Source organism: Talpa occidentalis, unplaced genomic scaffold, assembly GCF_014898055.3.
Source record: "Talpa occidentalis isolate TD23 unplaced genomic scaffold, MPIMG_talOcc4v2.1 talOcc4.5, whole genome shotgun sequence".
NCBI lineage: Eukaryota > Metazoa > Chordata > Mammalia > Eulipotyphla > Talpidae > Talpa > Talpa occidentalis.
Genome location: NW_023604861.1, coordinates 76,538,695 through 76,552,352, shown reverse-complemented (window position 1 = coordinate 76,552,352; position 13,658 = coordinate 76,538,695). Strand labels below are relative to the sequence as shown.

The 13,658-nt window shown below is 37.6% G+C and overlaps 1 protein-coding gene across 6 annotated transcripts in view; it reads right to left on the bottom strand.

The window, feature by feature from the left end:
• The window catches only part of UGP2 (UDP-glucose pyrophosphorylase 2), a 46,470-nt gene that overhangs the window by 18,500 nt on the left and 14,312 nt on the right, over positions 1 to 13,658 (bottom strand). For all 6 annotated transcript variants that reach the window (XM_037527481.2, XM_037527484.2, XM_037527483.2 and 3 more), the window contains exons 2-3: positions 8,855 to 8,982; positions 7,941 to 8,048 (exon numbers count right to left, since the gene is read on the bottom strand). In XM_037527481.2, coding sequence (XP_037383378.1) covers positions 7,941 to 8,048; positions 8,855 to 8,982 — 236 coding nt within the window. The remainder of the gene's footprint in view (positions 1 to 7,940; positions 8,049 to 8,854; positions 8,983 to 13,658) is intronic.

Below are 13,658 nucleotides of genomic sequence, written 5' to 3'. Positions count from 1 at the left end.
AGAAGACCACAATGAAATATGATGGAGGACTATAGGGGTGCTTTGGTGGTAGGAAAACTATGGTGACCACACCTGAGGGAAGAAATTTATATTGTGAAAAATAAAGGTATTTTAAAAATTGGGAAAAAAAAGTTCACAGATTAAAAAAAAATCAACACAATAAAATTTTTAAAATATTTTTCATCTACAGAGGCAAATATTTTTAAAGCAATAATACTCAATGCTTTAATAAATGCAGTGAGACCAACAATACAATAGATTGCAGGTCTCTAATCAGTATCAACTCAGAGCGGCCTACCCTATTTCTGCCTACTACCCTCTCATTCTCTGTGACCGTATCCTTCTTTAATTTTTCTTCGAGTTACTAATCACTACTTGAAATTATATTATATATCTTTTGTTGTTCATTTCTCCACTAGATTATAAACTAGAAACTAGATGAGAGCAGGGCTTTATAATATGGTCCACTACTAATACACACCTGGCATTCAAAAAATAACTGTTGAACCAATAAATTAGTATGAATGGGAATGCACATTAGTATAATTTTTCTGGAAAGTAATTTTAATATTTTACCGACTTTATATGATATATAATATATATAATAATACACTATAAAAAGCTTATGCCCTCTGAATAAAACATCAAAAAATGATTCAGAGAGGCAAAGATTTATGTATGTTCATCAAAGCGTTTGTATAGTAGCAAAAAATCAGAATCTACTTACATGTGCAACTACAGCAGAATCACCAAAAGTAACATACATTGATACCCTTGCACAAACTCCCAACCCTCACAATCTTAAACTGTTCCAATTAATACATTTGTTTCAAGTGATAAGTTGGATTGTCTTATTTCCTACCAAATTAAAAAAAAAAATTCCAAAGTTTTGCTATGCTCAGTAAAAGATGATTAAAGAATTAATCCTATAAATGGTTATTAGCCATCTTTTCTACAATTTCACCTAAGCTTTAATTATCCAATGCCAAACACACTCTGCAAAGTTTCCCCAGTTCACTAAATCTTACACCTTACAATTAATAATACCAATCCTTTAAATACCTATACATCCACATTTTATGAAAATGGACACCCAGTCCTTTCAATAGCTAGAAGTGTTCCCTGAAACAAGGCTAGCTCCTTTAATCAATCTTGAGCTTAAATTTTAAATAATCTATAATCATGGATGGAGTTACTGCTTAAAGACAATTTTATATATAGCCTAGAGTTTTCACTATGTAGGTCTAATTACCCCTTGATAAAATTCAAAGAGAATGTACAGCTAATTACTTTTATAATGGAGGGCATTACACTGTTTATTCTCACTGACCTGACAGAGTACACAATCTTGAAGGTTAAAGAATTAGTAAATTTGTCTTTGCAATAAGGAAAAAATGTTAGCAATAGGTAAGCTTTATCTGTTACAATGAAAACTGAAATCTTGGAATATCTGATATTAAAATTACAGAGAGGAAAATTACAGTTCATCTATTTGATGAAATATTTTGCTAAGCATAATACAAACAGAAAAAGCAATAAGATATTCATGACTATAAGTGAAATACATATCAAATTAAGCATGCAAATATACAAAATATATTTATAACCTAAGAAAAATAGAATACATAAATATGAAAGTTAATAGAATTTAAAAAGGAATTGCTATCTGTAAGCTTGAATACAATTTTGTTGTTTTCAATGTGCCCCGGAAAGCACCTGACGTCTAAAAAATAAATAGTCTTTGAATATATAACATCTTCTTTCACATCAAAAAATAAAATGAGACATACCAGCTCCTTATATCCCCCCAGTCACTGGAGAAAACACAGTTTTACATTGCTCTGACATTGATACCTCCATAAAGAAGTTAATAATTTTACTTATCTTCATGTGCTTTTCCATTTGCATATCTATGAACAGGACCTCATCTCTAGCCAAGTAAAGCATCAATATGCAAAAAAGTTGTGGGAGATATGGTTAGGAAAGATTAGGACAGTAAAGTCATAGTAGAAATAAATCAGAAAAAAAATTCTCTTTAGTTTCTGGTGGCCAGTAGGTTTTCATGTGTGTAGCAAGACAGGTGGCATAAAAGCTAGGATTTGTCAAGAGAAAAAAAGATTTTTAAAATTACTTTCTCTTACAATGTAAAAACATCAACCCAGATACGATAGATTTGAACACAGAATTTCTACAAAGTTTCCATACAAAATTAAGTGAAAGCAGGAAAGTATCTTACCCCTGCAAATCTGGTAATATCATGGAGAAAAACGGAAACAGAGGTAGAATACAGAGGTTAAGTTCAGGGTTCCTTGTTGTTCCCAACTTGAAACCAAAGTTCATATATGGGTATATGGGAACTTTATGGAGTGTATGAACACCGAAAGTCACTGGAGACAGTAGCCTGTTTCTGTGGGAATGGCATGGAGAGTCTGCAAATCTAAGGATAACTGGTTGTCAGCTTACAGTATAGGGGAATATAAATACATAGTTTTCCGGAGCCTGAATGTGATTAATAAGGAAATCAGAGATGCCTGCAATTTTTACCAAGGAAAACAGAAGTACTAAGATTAAGGCTGGAGTCCTCACAGAATACAGTCACTTCCAGACCAGGAACTATGGATTCCACTAGTGGTATGCTGGTAACTTTTAAAGACTGGTTCCCCTGTTGCTTTGTTTGTAGGCTCCAGAGAACTCCAAGAGAGGTGGGGAAGCTGCCTCCATGGGCAGGACTAGACAACCTGGAAAAAGAAAAAGCCCTGGTACCCTTGAGAAGAGGAAGCCCACGTGGAGTCTGATGAGACCAACTTTGTTCTTGAAGCCTACGTGGACCGGATGTCAAGAGTTCGCTCTGATCCTTTATGGAGTATTCCAACAAAGCCAGCTAAAATTGCTGTTTAGTTATTCTGCCCTGTGATTTTATGCAAAAATAGGTAATATGGTTGCAAAGTAGATTTGGTTTGCAAACTTTTGCTACGCTGTTGAAACAATTTGGGATCAAGGATGAGAGAAACTGTTTTTGCGTAAGTTGAATCAATTTTAAGTTTTCCTGTGATTTGATACCTTTGCTGTTTTGTTTTGGCTAATGCCTCCAGATTTTTTCTCTCTTTCTTTTTTTTTTGCTTGGACTGATAAACTATTTCCCAGGAATGGAGGACTTTTGCTTTCCACAATGGACACTACCTGGAGAGACTGGTTTTCTTTCCAATGAGAACCTTGAGAAAAATTTTCATCTGAGACTGTACCCCAGCATCCACACATTTAATCTTCAACACCATGGAAATGGTGACAAAAAGTGAAGCTAATTCCATACAGGCTTTGTGGATGCCACCCCACCTCCATCAAGACACCAGGAACTACAAATCCCAGGATCCCCAAAGGGAAGTGGCGAGGACCTAAGGGCGGAATTAAGCAGCCATTTCTCTGTTTGTAAATAAAAACCAGCCATGTTAGTAGGGTTGGGTACACTGGCTCATGCTCTTGGCCAGGCAGGTTTGGTCTTGGCAGGTCATTTGGGATTCCAGGTCAGCAGAATGGGTAGGACACATTTAAGAATTTCTCTCCCTCTTTTCTCCCTGAGTTGTACATTTCTTCATTACCCTTTCCTTGTAAATAAACCTTTTGTTAACCTTTAAAAAAAAAAAAATTAAGGGGCACAAAATAAAAAAGACTGGTTCCCTTTCCCCACTGTACTACGAACCCCAAAACACCCTGATTTCTCTATTTGTTCATTTCCATGGTTTAAATAATCCACCACAGTCTGTTTCAGACTCCAAGAGGACATTCATTGCAGGCAGAGTTGGCAATGGTAGCACACCATTAAAGTACTTCCATCATAAAAATGACAGAATATTTCTTTAAAAGGAAGAGATGAATGGTATTTGTTTCATACTCACTTGAAATAGACTATTTTCCAGTCTCCTGGTGGCTTTTGAACCATTACAATGAAGACACTTGTCTTAAGCCCATCTACAGTAGAAATCTTTCCTTAAAAAGTTACTTCAGGGCCCCCCCTGGTGCCCGCAGCCTCTGCAGCACCGGTTCGATCCCCGGCCACCAGCAAGAGTCCCACATGGTGCACAGACCTCTCCTGCCGTGCCTGCTGCTCCCCTCAGCAGTGTATTTGGTCAGTCTGCCTGTTCTGTTCCCCACTCTGGCTCTGGTGAATTCTCTCACCCTCCCACACTTCTGACTGTACCCAGTGCTTGTATAAATAAATAAATAAATCTTAAAAAAAAAGTTACTTCAACTCTTTCCCATCATTTACTCTAATCACAGGTACCCCTCTGGTACTTACTTCCATGTTTCTTTTCAACTACCCCTTGTTTATTTTCCATTTTGAACTTGGCAGAAAAATTCCACCAGCATGTTCTACAATTATTTTGTATTTTCTTTTGACTCAGCAAGAAGTTTAAAAATGGAGAACAGGAAACAAAAATCAGTTTGGATAACTATAGAATGTTTCTAACTAAAAGCACAGTATGTCTTAGCAACTCTTCTATTGTAATCAAACTATCCTAAAATTAAAAGCTGATTTAAAAACTTTTATTGTAAATTGCTTCTCACTTGTTCAATGCTTGTGTTTTAAATAGCATTTTATTACTCTTGATATTGTGGCCTTCCAAACTCTCAGACCTTCTACCACCTCATTAAAAATTATAGCAACTCATGTGAAATGTGCATGTTACAAACCAATGCTGCTCAACAATTTTTTTAAATTGTAGCAATTTCCAAAATGCTAAAGAGATGAACAATTATAATTCTCCTATTATAACTGTGTACTTTATTTTTATTTATTTTTTTTTTAAAACTTTTTTTTATAGGTTTTATTTTTTATAGAGGCATGTTTTATTTATTTGTTTGTTTGTTTTGTTTATACAAGCACTGGGTACAGTCAGAAGCGCGGGAGGGTGAGAGAATTCACCAGAGCCAGAGCGGGGAGCAGAGCAGGCAGAAGGACTGAAGTACACTGCTGAGGGGAGCAGCGGGTGGCAGGAGAGGTCTGCGCGCCATGTGGGACCCTCCTTCGGTGGCCGGGGAGCAGCTGGGGATCGAACCGGCACCACAGAGGCTGCGGGCAGCTTCGCAACCCAGCGCTCAACCGCTGCGCCACCGGGAAGGCCCTAACTGTGTACTTTAAAGCTGATAAATTAGAAAAGAGTTGACAATGAAATAACTTGCAGAAAACCCAGGTGACAAAAAGAAAGAAAGAAACAGTGTGGCTTTAGATGGCAAATGATCCTACAAAGTAAGAGGTACAAAATAAGAGGTACAAAGTTAGAGGCTAACTGCTTCCTAAATCTTCCTGTATTCAAAATTTTAAAACAGAAATTCTAGGGAGTTCAAAGATTTGGATGTTTCTATAACTGCTAAAGGTGAAAGTAATATACACTGAAGGTAAAAAAAAAATAATCCTAAACTACCAATAGCTTTATGTTCCTCAACCTTTTATGGAAGTCAAGTAAAATCATGAAATCAGTTACCCTTGTAAGACATTAGGCCCATATTCTTATCAGCTAAAATGGTACTTTTCAAAGAACATTCCACTTTAGTATGGATTAGAAAGGACAAAGGTAGATGACCCAGGGAGTTGGAAAAGAGTTCTAGCAGAGGATATAGGAAGTCAATCTCTGCTTATATCACAATTTGTTTATGTGAGTAGGATTAGCTGTTTATTAAAATCACCTTACAGGCCTCCCTGGTGGCACAAGGGGTTAAGCACCGCACTATGAAGCAATCCGCAGCCCCTGCAGCACGAGTTCTATCCCCGGCCAGCCAGGGAACAACCCACATGGTGAGGCAGACCTCTCCTGTCTCGCCTGCTACTCCCCTCAGCAGTGTATTTCAGTCCATCTGCCTGTTCTGTTTCCCACACTGTCTCTGGTGAATCCTCTCACTCCCTTGCATCTCTGACCTGTACCCCAGCTCTGGTATGCATAAATAAATAAATCTTTTTAAAAAAATCATCTTGCATTATTTTATAAGCAAACCCTCCTGTTAGCCTAATGGTGGACAAATGATATTTCAAAATAATTGTGATAATCCTAAGTTATCACAATTAGGATTGTTAAAAAGGTCAATGTGTTAACAGTACCTATTCCTTAGACAACTGCTTCCTTTAAATCAACTATTCAGGGCCTCCCCGTTGGCACAGGGGGTTGAGCACAGCGCTATAAAGCTGTCCGCAGCCTCTGCAGTGCTGGTTCGATTCCCGGCCGGCCAGGGAGATGCCCACATGGCGCGGCAGACCTCTCCTGTCCCGCCCGTTGCTCCCCTCAGCAGTGTATTTTGGTCCTTCTGCCTATTCTGCTCCCTGCTCTGCCTCTGGTGAATTCTCTCACCTTCCCGCACCTCTGGCCTGTACCCCAGGGCTTGTATAAGTAAATCTTTAAAAAAATATGTAGCATCCTCATGAATTTACCATCAGCACCCCAGGTTCTTTAAAAAATAAATAAATAGGGCCTCCCCTGGTGGCACATGCAGTTGAGCACAGCACTGTGAAGCTGTCCGCAGCCTCTGCAGCACCAGTTTGATCCTGGCTGGCCGGTAAAGGTCCCACATGGTGCAGCAGACCTCTCCTGTCTCACCCGCTGCTCTCCTCAGCAGTGTATTTCGCCAGTCTGCCTGTTCTGTTCCCTGTTCTGTCTCTGGTGAATCCTCTCACCCTCCCACACATCTGGCCTGTACCCCGGTTCTTGTATAAATAAATAAATCTTCAAAATAAAAAGTTGCAGAAAAACTTTAAAATAAATAAATAAATAAATCGACCATTCCACAAACATTTGCTCAGGACACATGATAGCTTGGTCTCAGAGACTAACATGAAGATAACATGCATATAATAACTACTACTAATTAAACCAGCCACATACAAAATGATGGTCGAAATATCTGCAAAATGCTTCACTGTTTAAATTGTTTCCACATGTGTTCCTTAATAAACCCTGTGAAGTACATAAGGTCCTTGGTATTAGTATCATTTTATACAAAACTCATAAGGAGTAGTGCTAGGGTTTGATGTTAGGATTTGAACTTGTGACACTACTACACTATACCTCTTTAATGCTGATAACAAAGGTAGAAGCATTTGGACTAAGTCTTGACGAATGGGCAAAATTTTGATAGGTGAAGTGACCATATCTTTCTTTTTTAAAAAAAGATTTACTTATTTATGCACATAAGAACTGGGGTCTAAGCCAGAGGTACAGGGGTTAGGAGGATTCACCAGAGACAGAGTAGGGAGCAGAAAAGGCAGATCTATTGAAATACACTGCTGAGGAGAACAGCAGGCAAGACAGAGGAGGTCTGCTGCTCCATGTGGGTTCACTCCCTGGCCTGGAATCAAACTCATGCTGCAGTGGTTGGTGATAGCTTGATAGCGCTGAGACTTTAACCCCTGCACCACCAGGGAGACCCAAAGTGATCATATCCTTCTAAGGAAGAAACATACAAGAAGTCTAGAAGTAGGGATATATGAGTATTGAGATGGTTCACAAAGGTAGGCAGGGGAACAGAGCTGTAAAAAATGGTTTTAAAATGTGGAGAGGGCTTAGAATGGCTGACTTCGCATCTGTACATGACCCTACAAGAAATGAGAAATCAGACAGTTTGGGAGAGAGAAGGAAGAACAGAGCATATATGCAGTTCTTACCATGTGTTTGTTACTTCACAAAAGAATTGTCTCATATTAAGGAATGTTAAAGTTATGGAGTAGTATTTAGGGTGACTAGACTTCCATAAGTCCTCTGCATGACTAGAAAGATGGGGCCAACAGAAGGAAAAATTACAGAAGTGTACTCTATAGTTTCAGCCTGAGAGAACAGAATGCAAAGCAATTTCTGTTTTAAGTAATAGTTGTTACAGGTCCTCTACACTGTACCACCCCCAAAATTAAAACAATTCCCTAAATTACCTTAAATTTTCCTATTTTATCTAAAACTTACCGAATCTTCTGGAGGTCTCTGGATTTTTCCCCAATCCACAGAAGGTCCCTTTTCTTGCAAAAATCTATGAAATAGCTTCCGAAATCCATCAAGGTCTTTTTTAGTGTGCTATGAAAACAGAAGTCATTGTTACAACTAGCAGAATGCCTATTATTTAATAAAAATAAATGCATTATCCATTTAAAATATATGTAAATGAAATTCTTATACTATTGGAACTTGGAGTACAACAGAGAGTTTTTTACAACTCAATGTAAAGAGAAAGAAAAGGTAACAGGAACCACATTTAAAAAGAGTAGAAGCAAATAATCCTCCCCTTGTCTTCCAGTATCATATAATCGGAACATCACTTGGTCTGTGAGAATTCCACTTCATTCTTTTAGTCACCAATATTTCTCTACCTCTTTTAAGTGTAAATTAATATTCACCAAAAGAACATAAAGAACAAAATGCAGCTACCCTCAAAATATTAAATATAATTTGAAAATAAAAAGGATAAGCTATTGGTTTACCGGGATAAACTTAAAATCACCTGCCTATTTTGGAAAATCTATTACAGCTGTCAAAGTATCATGGTTCTATTAGGATGGACTCTTTGAAAAAGATATCCAGGATAGATGGTTGATAAACTAACAATTCTAACTTAGAACAATAGAACCCATTTCTCCACCCAGTGATATCAAAAGAGAAAAAATAAAGTATAACTTTCTTCTGCTTCTTCTAGACTTTGGAAACTTTCTAGGGAAAAAAAGGGTTTCATAATGAGAAAATGTTGAAAATCTTTAACCATTAAGCAATCCTAATATTTTATGTTATTATTACTCTTGTGCTTATTTCAGGCTGGTTGCTCAGTAGTAGCAACAGCAAATTAGCACGTAAATGGAGGAAAGCAAAGCACATTGTAGAGTTCTTACCTCAAACTCATGTGATGGTGCTGTGGTGAGTATTTTTTCTAGTTCCTTCTTCACAGAGAATTCTAACTCTTGTCGGATGACTTCTTGGAACTGAGAAGCGCCATCTTGAGACATTGCTTTGCTGAGATCTTAAAACAAAAATATAAAACCACCAACTGAGAAATCATACAGACACACAAACAGCTAGCTGGTAAGCCACAAATGATTTCTTTCTATTGTTCAAGCAAATGAAATGGGCCCAATCCTAAGTTCCCATTTTAGCAGTCAACTAAACAGGATGATTATAATCCTATGAGGTCAAATTTAAAAGTCTGGCCCATCTATATGTTTTAATCATGTATCTGAAACATTCACACTTTGGGGACAGGTGGAAGTAAAATAAACAATCTTCACTTGAGCATATACTTCCCTGTCTTCTAGTGTTTCCCTCTTAGCCATCAAAACTGGAGAAAAATGAAAATTGGAATACCACTTTACAGAACATGCCCTTATGGAACTCCTTTCCCATGAGAGGACTGAAGGGGTTTGGCAATTGAAGCAGAAGATTCTTCAGGACAGTTTCATACTCCTTACTAAAGATGAATCCCTTGAGAGATAGTGGAATTCCAAGGTGCCCTACTTTCCTGGCATCAACATTTTCACTTTAAAAGGAGAGGGGCACAGGGTTGGATCTCCACTTCTAGTTCCCGACTAAGCCAATCTTGTCTGTGTGTGACAAGACTGTCAGGACGTCTGGTGTAGCTGTGCACCTCTGTGTCAGATGGATCTCACTAAAGGTGACAGAAATACTTATAGAAGAAAACAAACAGAAACTAGAAAAATACGGAAAAAGAAAACAGCCTATGTCCTTGAGGAAAAAATGCCAACATAAGATGTTTTACACACTTTACTATGTAGACAGTAGTTATCCTACTGACAGTTTCATATCCTACTTATGAAACAAGGAACAGATTTTCCCCCTTTCTCAATATCTAACTTAATGTATTTTATAAATATATTTTTATAAATATAGAAAAATATCTTTTGAAGATTATTTTCAAACATTTCATTTAATAATTATTTGTTCAAAACATTCATGAGCAGAATCGTATTTCAACGAGGCTAAAAACTCCCCAAAATTCCTTCATTTGATATCTGGGCAGCAGGAAACATTTAAACAGACATTATTAAAGCCAACATAATATTTTTAAATACTTTTGAGAGGAGAAATTAGTAAATTATATAACTCCTGAGGCAATTAATGTACACAGCCTCTCTCAAATATCTAAAAAGTTCTTAATGGGCCTCCCCGGTGGTGCAGCTGTTGAGCGCTGGGCTGCGAAGCTGCCCGCAGCCTCTTGCAGCACCGGTTCCATCCCAGGCCGCCAGCGAGGGTCCCACATGGCACGCAGACCTCTCCTGCCGCCCGCTGCTCCCCTCAGCAGTGTACTTCGTCGCTCTGCCTGCTCTGCTCCCCGCTCTGGCTCTGGTGAATTCTCTCACCCTCCCGCACTTCTGACTGTACCCAGTGCCTGCATAAATAAATAAATAAATCTTTAAAAAAATAATAAAATAAATAAAAAGTTCTTAAAATAAGTGTTAACAAATGAGATATTTAACAAAGCTCTTTAAAAAAAATCTTTTTTACACACTAAAATCCAAGAGAAAAAGTCCCAGGAAACTAAAATCCTAAAACAGTCATTTTCTAACTGTGCCCTCTTTATAGGCATAAACCACAACACAACTAAATTTAAGGATTCCAGTAAAACTACCAAACTGACACAAACTGTGGTTCATAAATAACGTCTTTGTAAGTTAAGTAACACGTGTGTGTATGTGTTCCATAAACAATTTAAAGATGCTGCCACTACAGGTAGCAATTTGATTATAATCTGTTAGAACCTAAACAGTGAGCATATTTGCATAACTATGATAAGATAGTCAGGATCTCATACAGAACATTTTTAACTAGAGTTAATGTGACATCCACATACAGTAATCCACTGGCAGATTTAATTGTCATTTAAAATTTGTCACAGGTTATAAGTCGCCCACCCTGCATTCCGATGAACACCTAAATTCCTCTTCCCCAATCTTCAACTCCCATATTAATGTCTATAATAATTTTGAAGAAAAATCAGCTAAGTATAAAAGCTCTAAATTAAAGCACACATGATTTGGTTGATTCTCTGTGTTAGAGAATGATAAAAATAGATTAAAAAATTAACTATATGATTTTTTTAAATACTTTTTTTTTTTTTTTTGGTTAGACTCAAAGACATTTACAGACTTGGTATCTGTTGTTGAAGCTAGATCCTAAAGGGCAGCATTCAAGTCACATTCCAAAAAAATAGTCATGGAAACATTTCACTTACTTATATTCTGGGTAAATGCCAAAATGAGATAAAAGTAAAGGTAGCCGCAAAGTTTAAAAATAACTTTAGTAGCTGTTTGAGATTTATATAAATGGAAGATCAAAGAGAAAGAAAAAATTTAGAGACTCCTGCAGAACAACAGCCTATCAATGTACATGATTTTAGGTTGCAACACACAGAACCACTGTCAGGGCCCACCCTATCAAGGAAAACTAGGAAAGGTTGGTGGAAAGACTCACATTTATTACCACATGTGATCTTTGTCAGCTGCAACAGATCCAAATTTCCCATACAGATTTGAAAAAAACAGACACAGATTCAAACTCAAGTTGTGACAAATATCCCTAACCTTTATTCCTTCCATGTTTGATAAAGCACCAAACGCAAACAAAAAGCAATTTTGTCTTCCTTATACCCCCTTTACAAATATTAACAGCTTACACAACAAAAGAACATTACAACTAGCCTATTACCTCTTCCATTTCATTCCACTTTTCCCTTGCCCTTCCCTAGGCAAAAGTGTTACTATGGTTTTATAGTTGTAAGCGTATAAGAAAAGTGTTTAAGGAAAAAGAAAATACTCAAGAAGAACAAGGATGTATGCCTAATCAAGAAGAGCTTTAAAAAAAAAAAAAGATTTATTTATTTATAATTACAAGAACTGGGGTACAGGTCAGAGGTGTAGGAGGTGAGAGGATTCACCAGAGACAGAGTGGGGAGCAGAACAGGCAGACTGACGAAATACACTGCTGAGGGGAGCAGCGGGCAAGACAGGAGAGGTCTGCTGCACCATGTGGGTAGCTCCCTGGCCGGGGATCAAACTCACTCTGCAGAGGCTGGGGATAGCTTCACAGCGCTATGAAGAAGAGCTTATTTTACCCCTACCTGTGTACCAGGCACAAACCAGGAAGCAGCCATTTCCTTTGGCAGTAACCTCTTATCTATCCATGTGGATTTTTTCTAAAGAAAGTTCTGACATTGCTGGTATGAAAAGAAGTCAGATCTTAGAAGCTTTCTTGGACTTTACATTCTCAGGTTACACTCTGGCAATGACAACTGTGTTTCTAAAGAAAGGTCAATTAAAGAATCCCTGAATGATGCAAGATTTCTAACATCCTAAAATGTCTTGTCCTCACTTCCTTGCAATAAAGAATTGATCCTTTTTTACTTCAGATAGAGAATGGTTTAGGAACCAAATGTTTCATTACCTCAGTCATAAAACATTTTTAGAGGTGAGAGGGAGTTTTTAATCTACCTTCATCATTTTACAGATGAGGAAACTGAAGTTGAAAGAGTTAAATAATTTATGCAGGGTCACAAAGTAGGCAATGCTGGAGCCCAGAAGCAAAGCCAATTTATTCTGAGCTACATTCTACCACAATGAGGTGCTCATTTTCCCTCCTAATCTGGGTCTCTTTAATCCTTGGCACAAAGTCCTTAAATAACACCCTCCTCCAAAAGCATAAGAATGTCTTTTTATGCCCAACAGAACAGAAGGATACTCCTTATGGGATAAAACCCAGCTTATTAGAATTATCTTGGATGGGCCTCCCCTGGTGGCACAGCGGTTGAACGCTGGGCTGCGAGGCTGCCCGCAGCCTCTGCAGCGCTGGTTCATTCCCTGGCCACCGGCAAGGGTCCCACAATAAATAAATAAATAAATAAATAAATAAATAAATAAATAAATAAATAAAAAGAATTATCTTGGATGACAATCACAATTTAGCAAATTTGGGATAGAATAGGCAATAACTTTTTTTTTAGAAGCCTCCCCTATACCACCTCAATTTCCTAATTCTTCCTTGTTTACAAGAACTAAAATTTCAACATCACGAACTCTCCCTTATCCAAATGGGGGGAAAAAAGCAAAAAAAAAAAAAAAAAAAAAAGAATAAGAAGGAAAGCAATAGATTCAAGAGGTAAGTGACATTCAATCTAACTAATGTTTTCATCTTAATTCAGGTATTTTATTTCTTCCATTTCAGTAACTAGATGTACACATGATACCTTTCCCTGATATCCTGATACAGGCATAAACAATCCACATTCTAAAGAGAAAAATAAGCTTCATCGTACACAGGCCATGGAAAGGCTATAGAAAGAACATTAAAGCGCAATAAAGAGGAGATCATCTCCCAGGTCAGCTCCTATCACTCATTAGGTCTGACAGTCCCAACCTTCCTTGGAAACGCATTGAGAGGTATCCACACTCAGAACCGGAGAGCTCACTTGATCTTTAAACAGGAGAGTACTTGTGGTCCACCGAAGTATAAAACTCCAAGAATGCTGTGGCAACTGGAAATAACCATGAATAGAGATAAAGACATACACTGACAAGATTTATGACCAATTAAACAGCTTTTGGGCTTCACTGTAATCCTTTCTATTATTTGTTAATATTCACCTAGCAAAGTTCTTCTTTGGGCTACATTACTCAAAATTTTCCTATA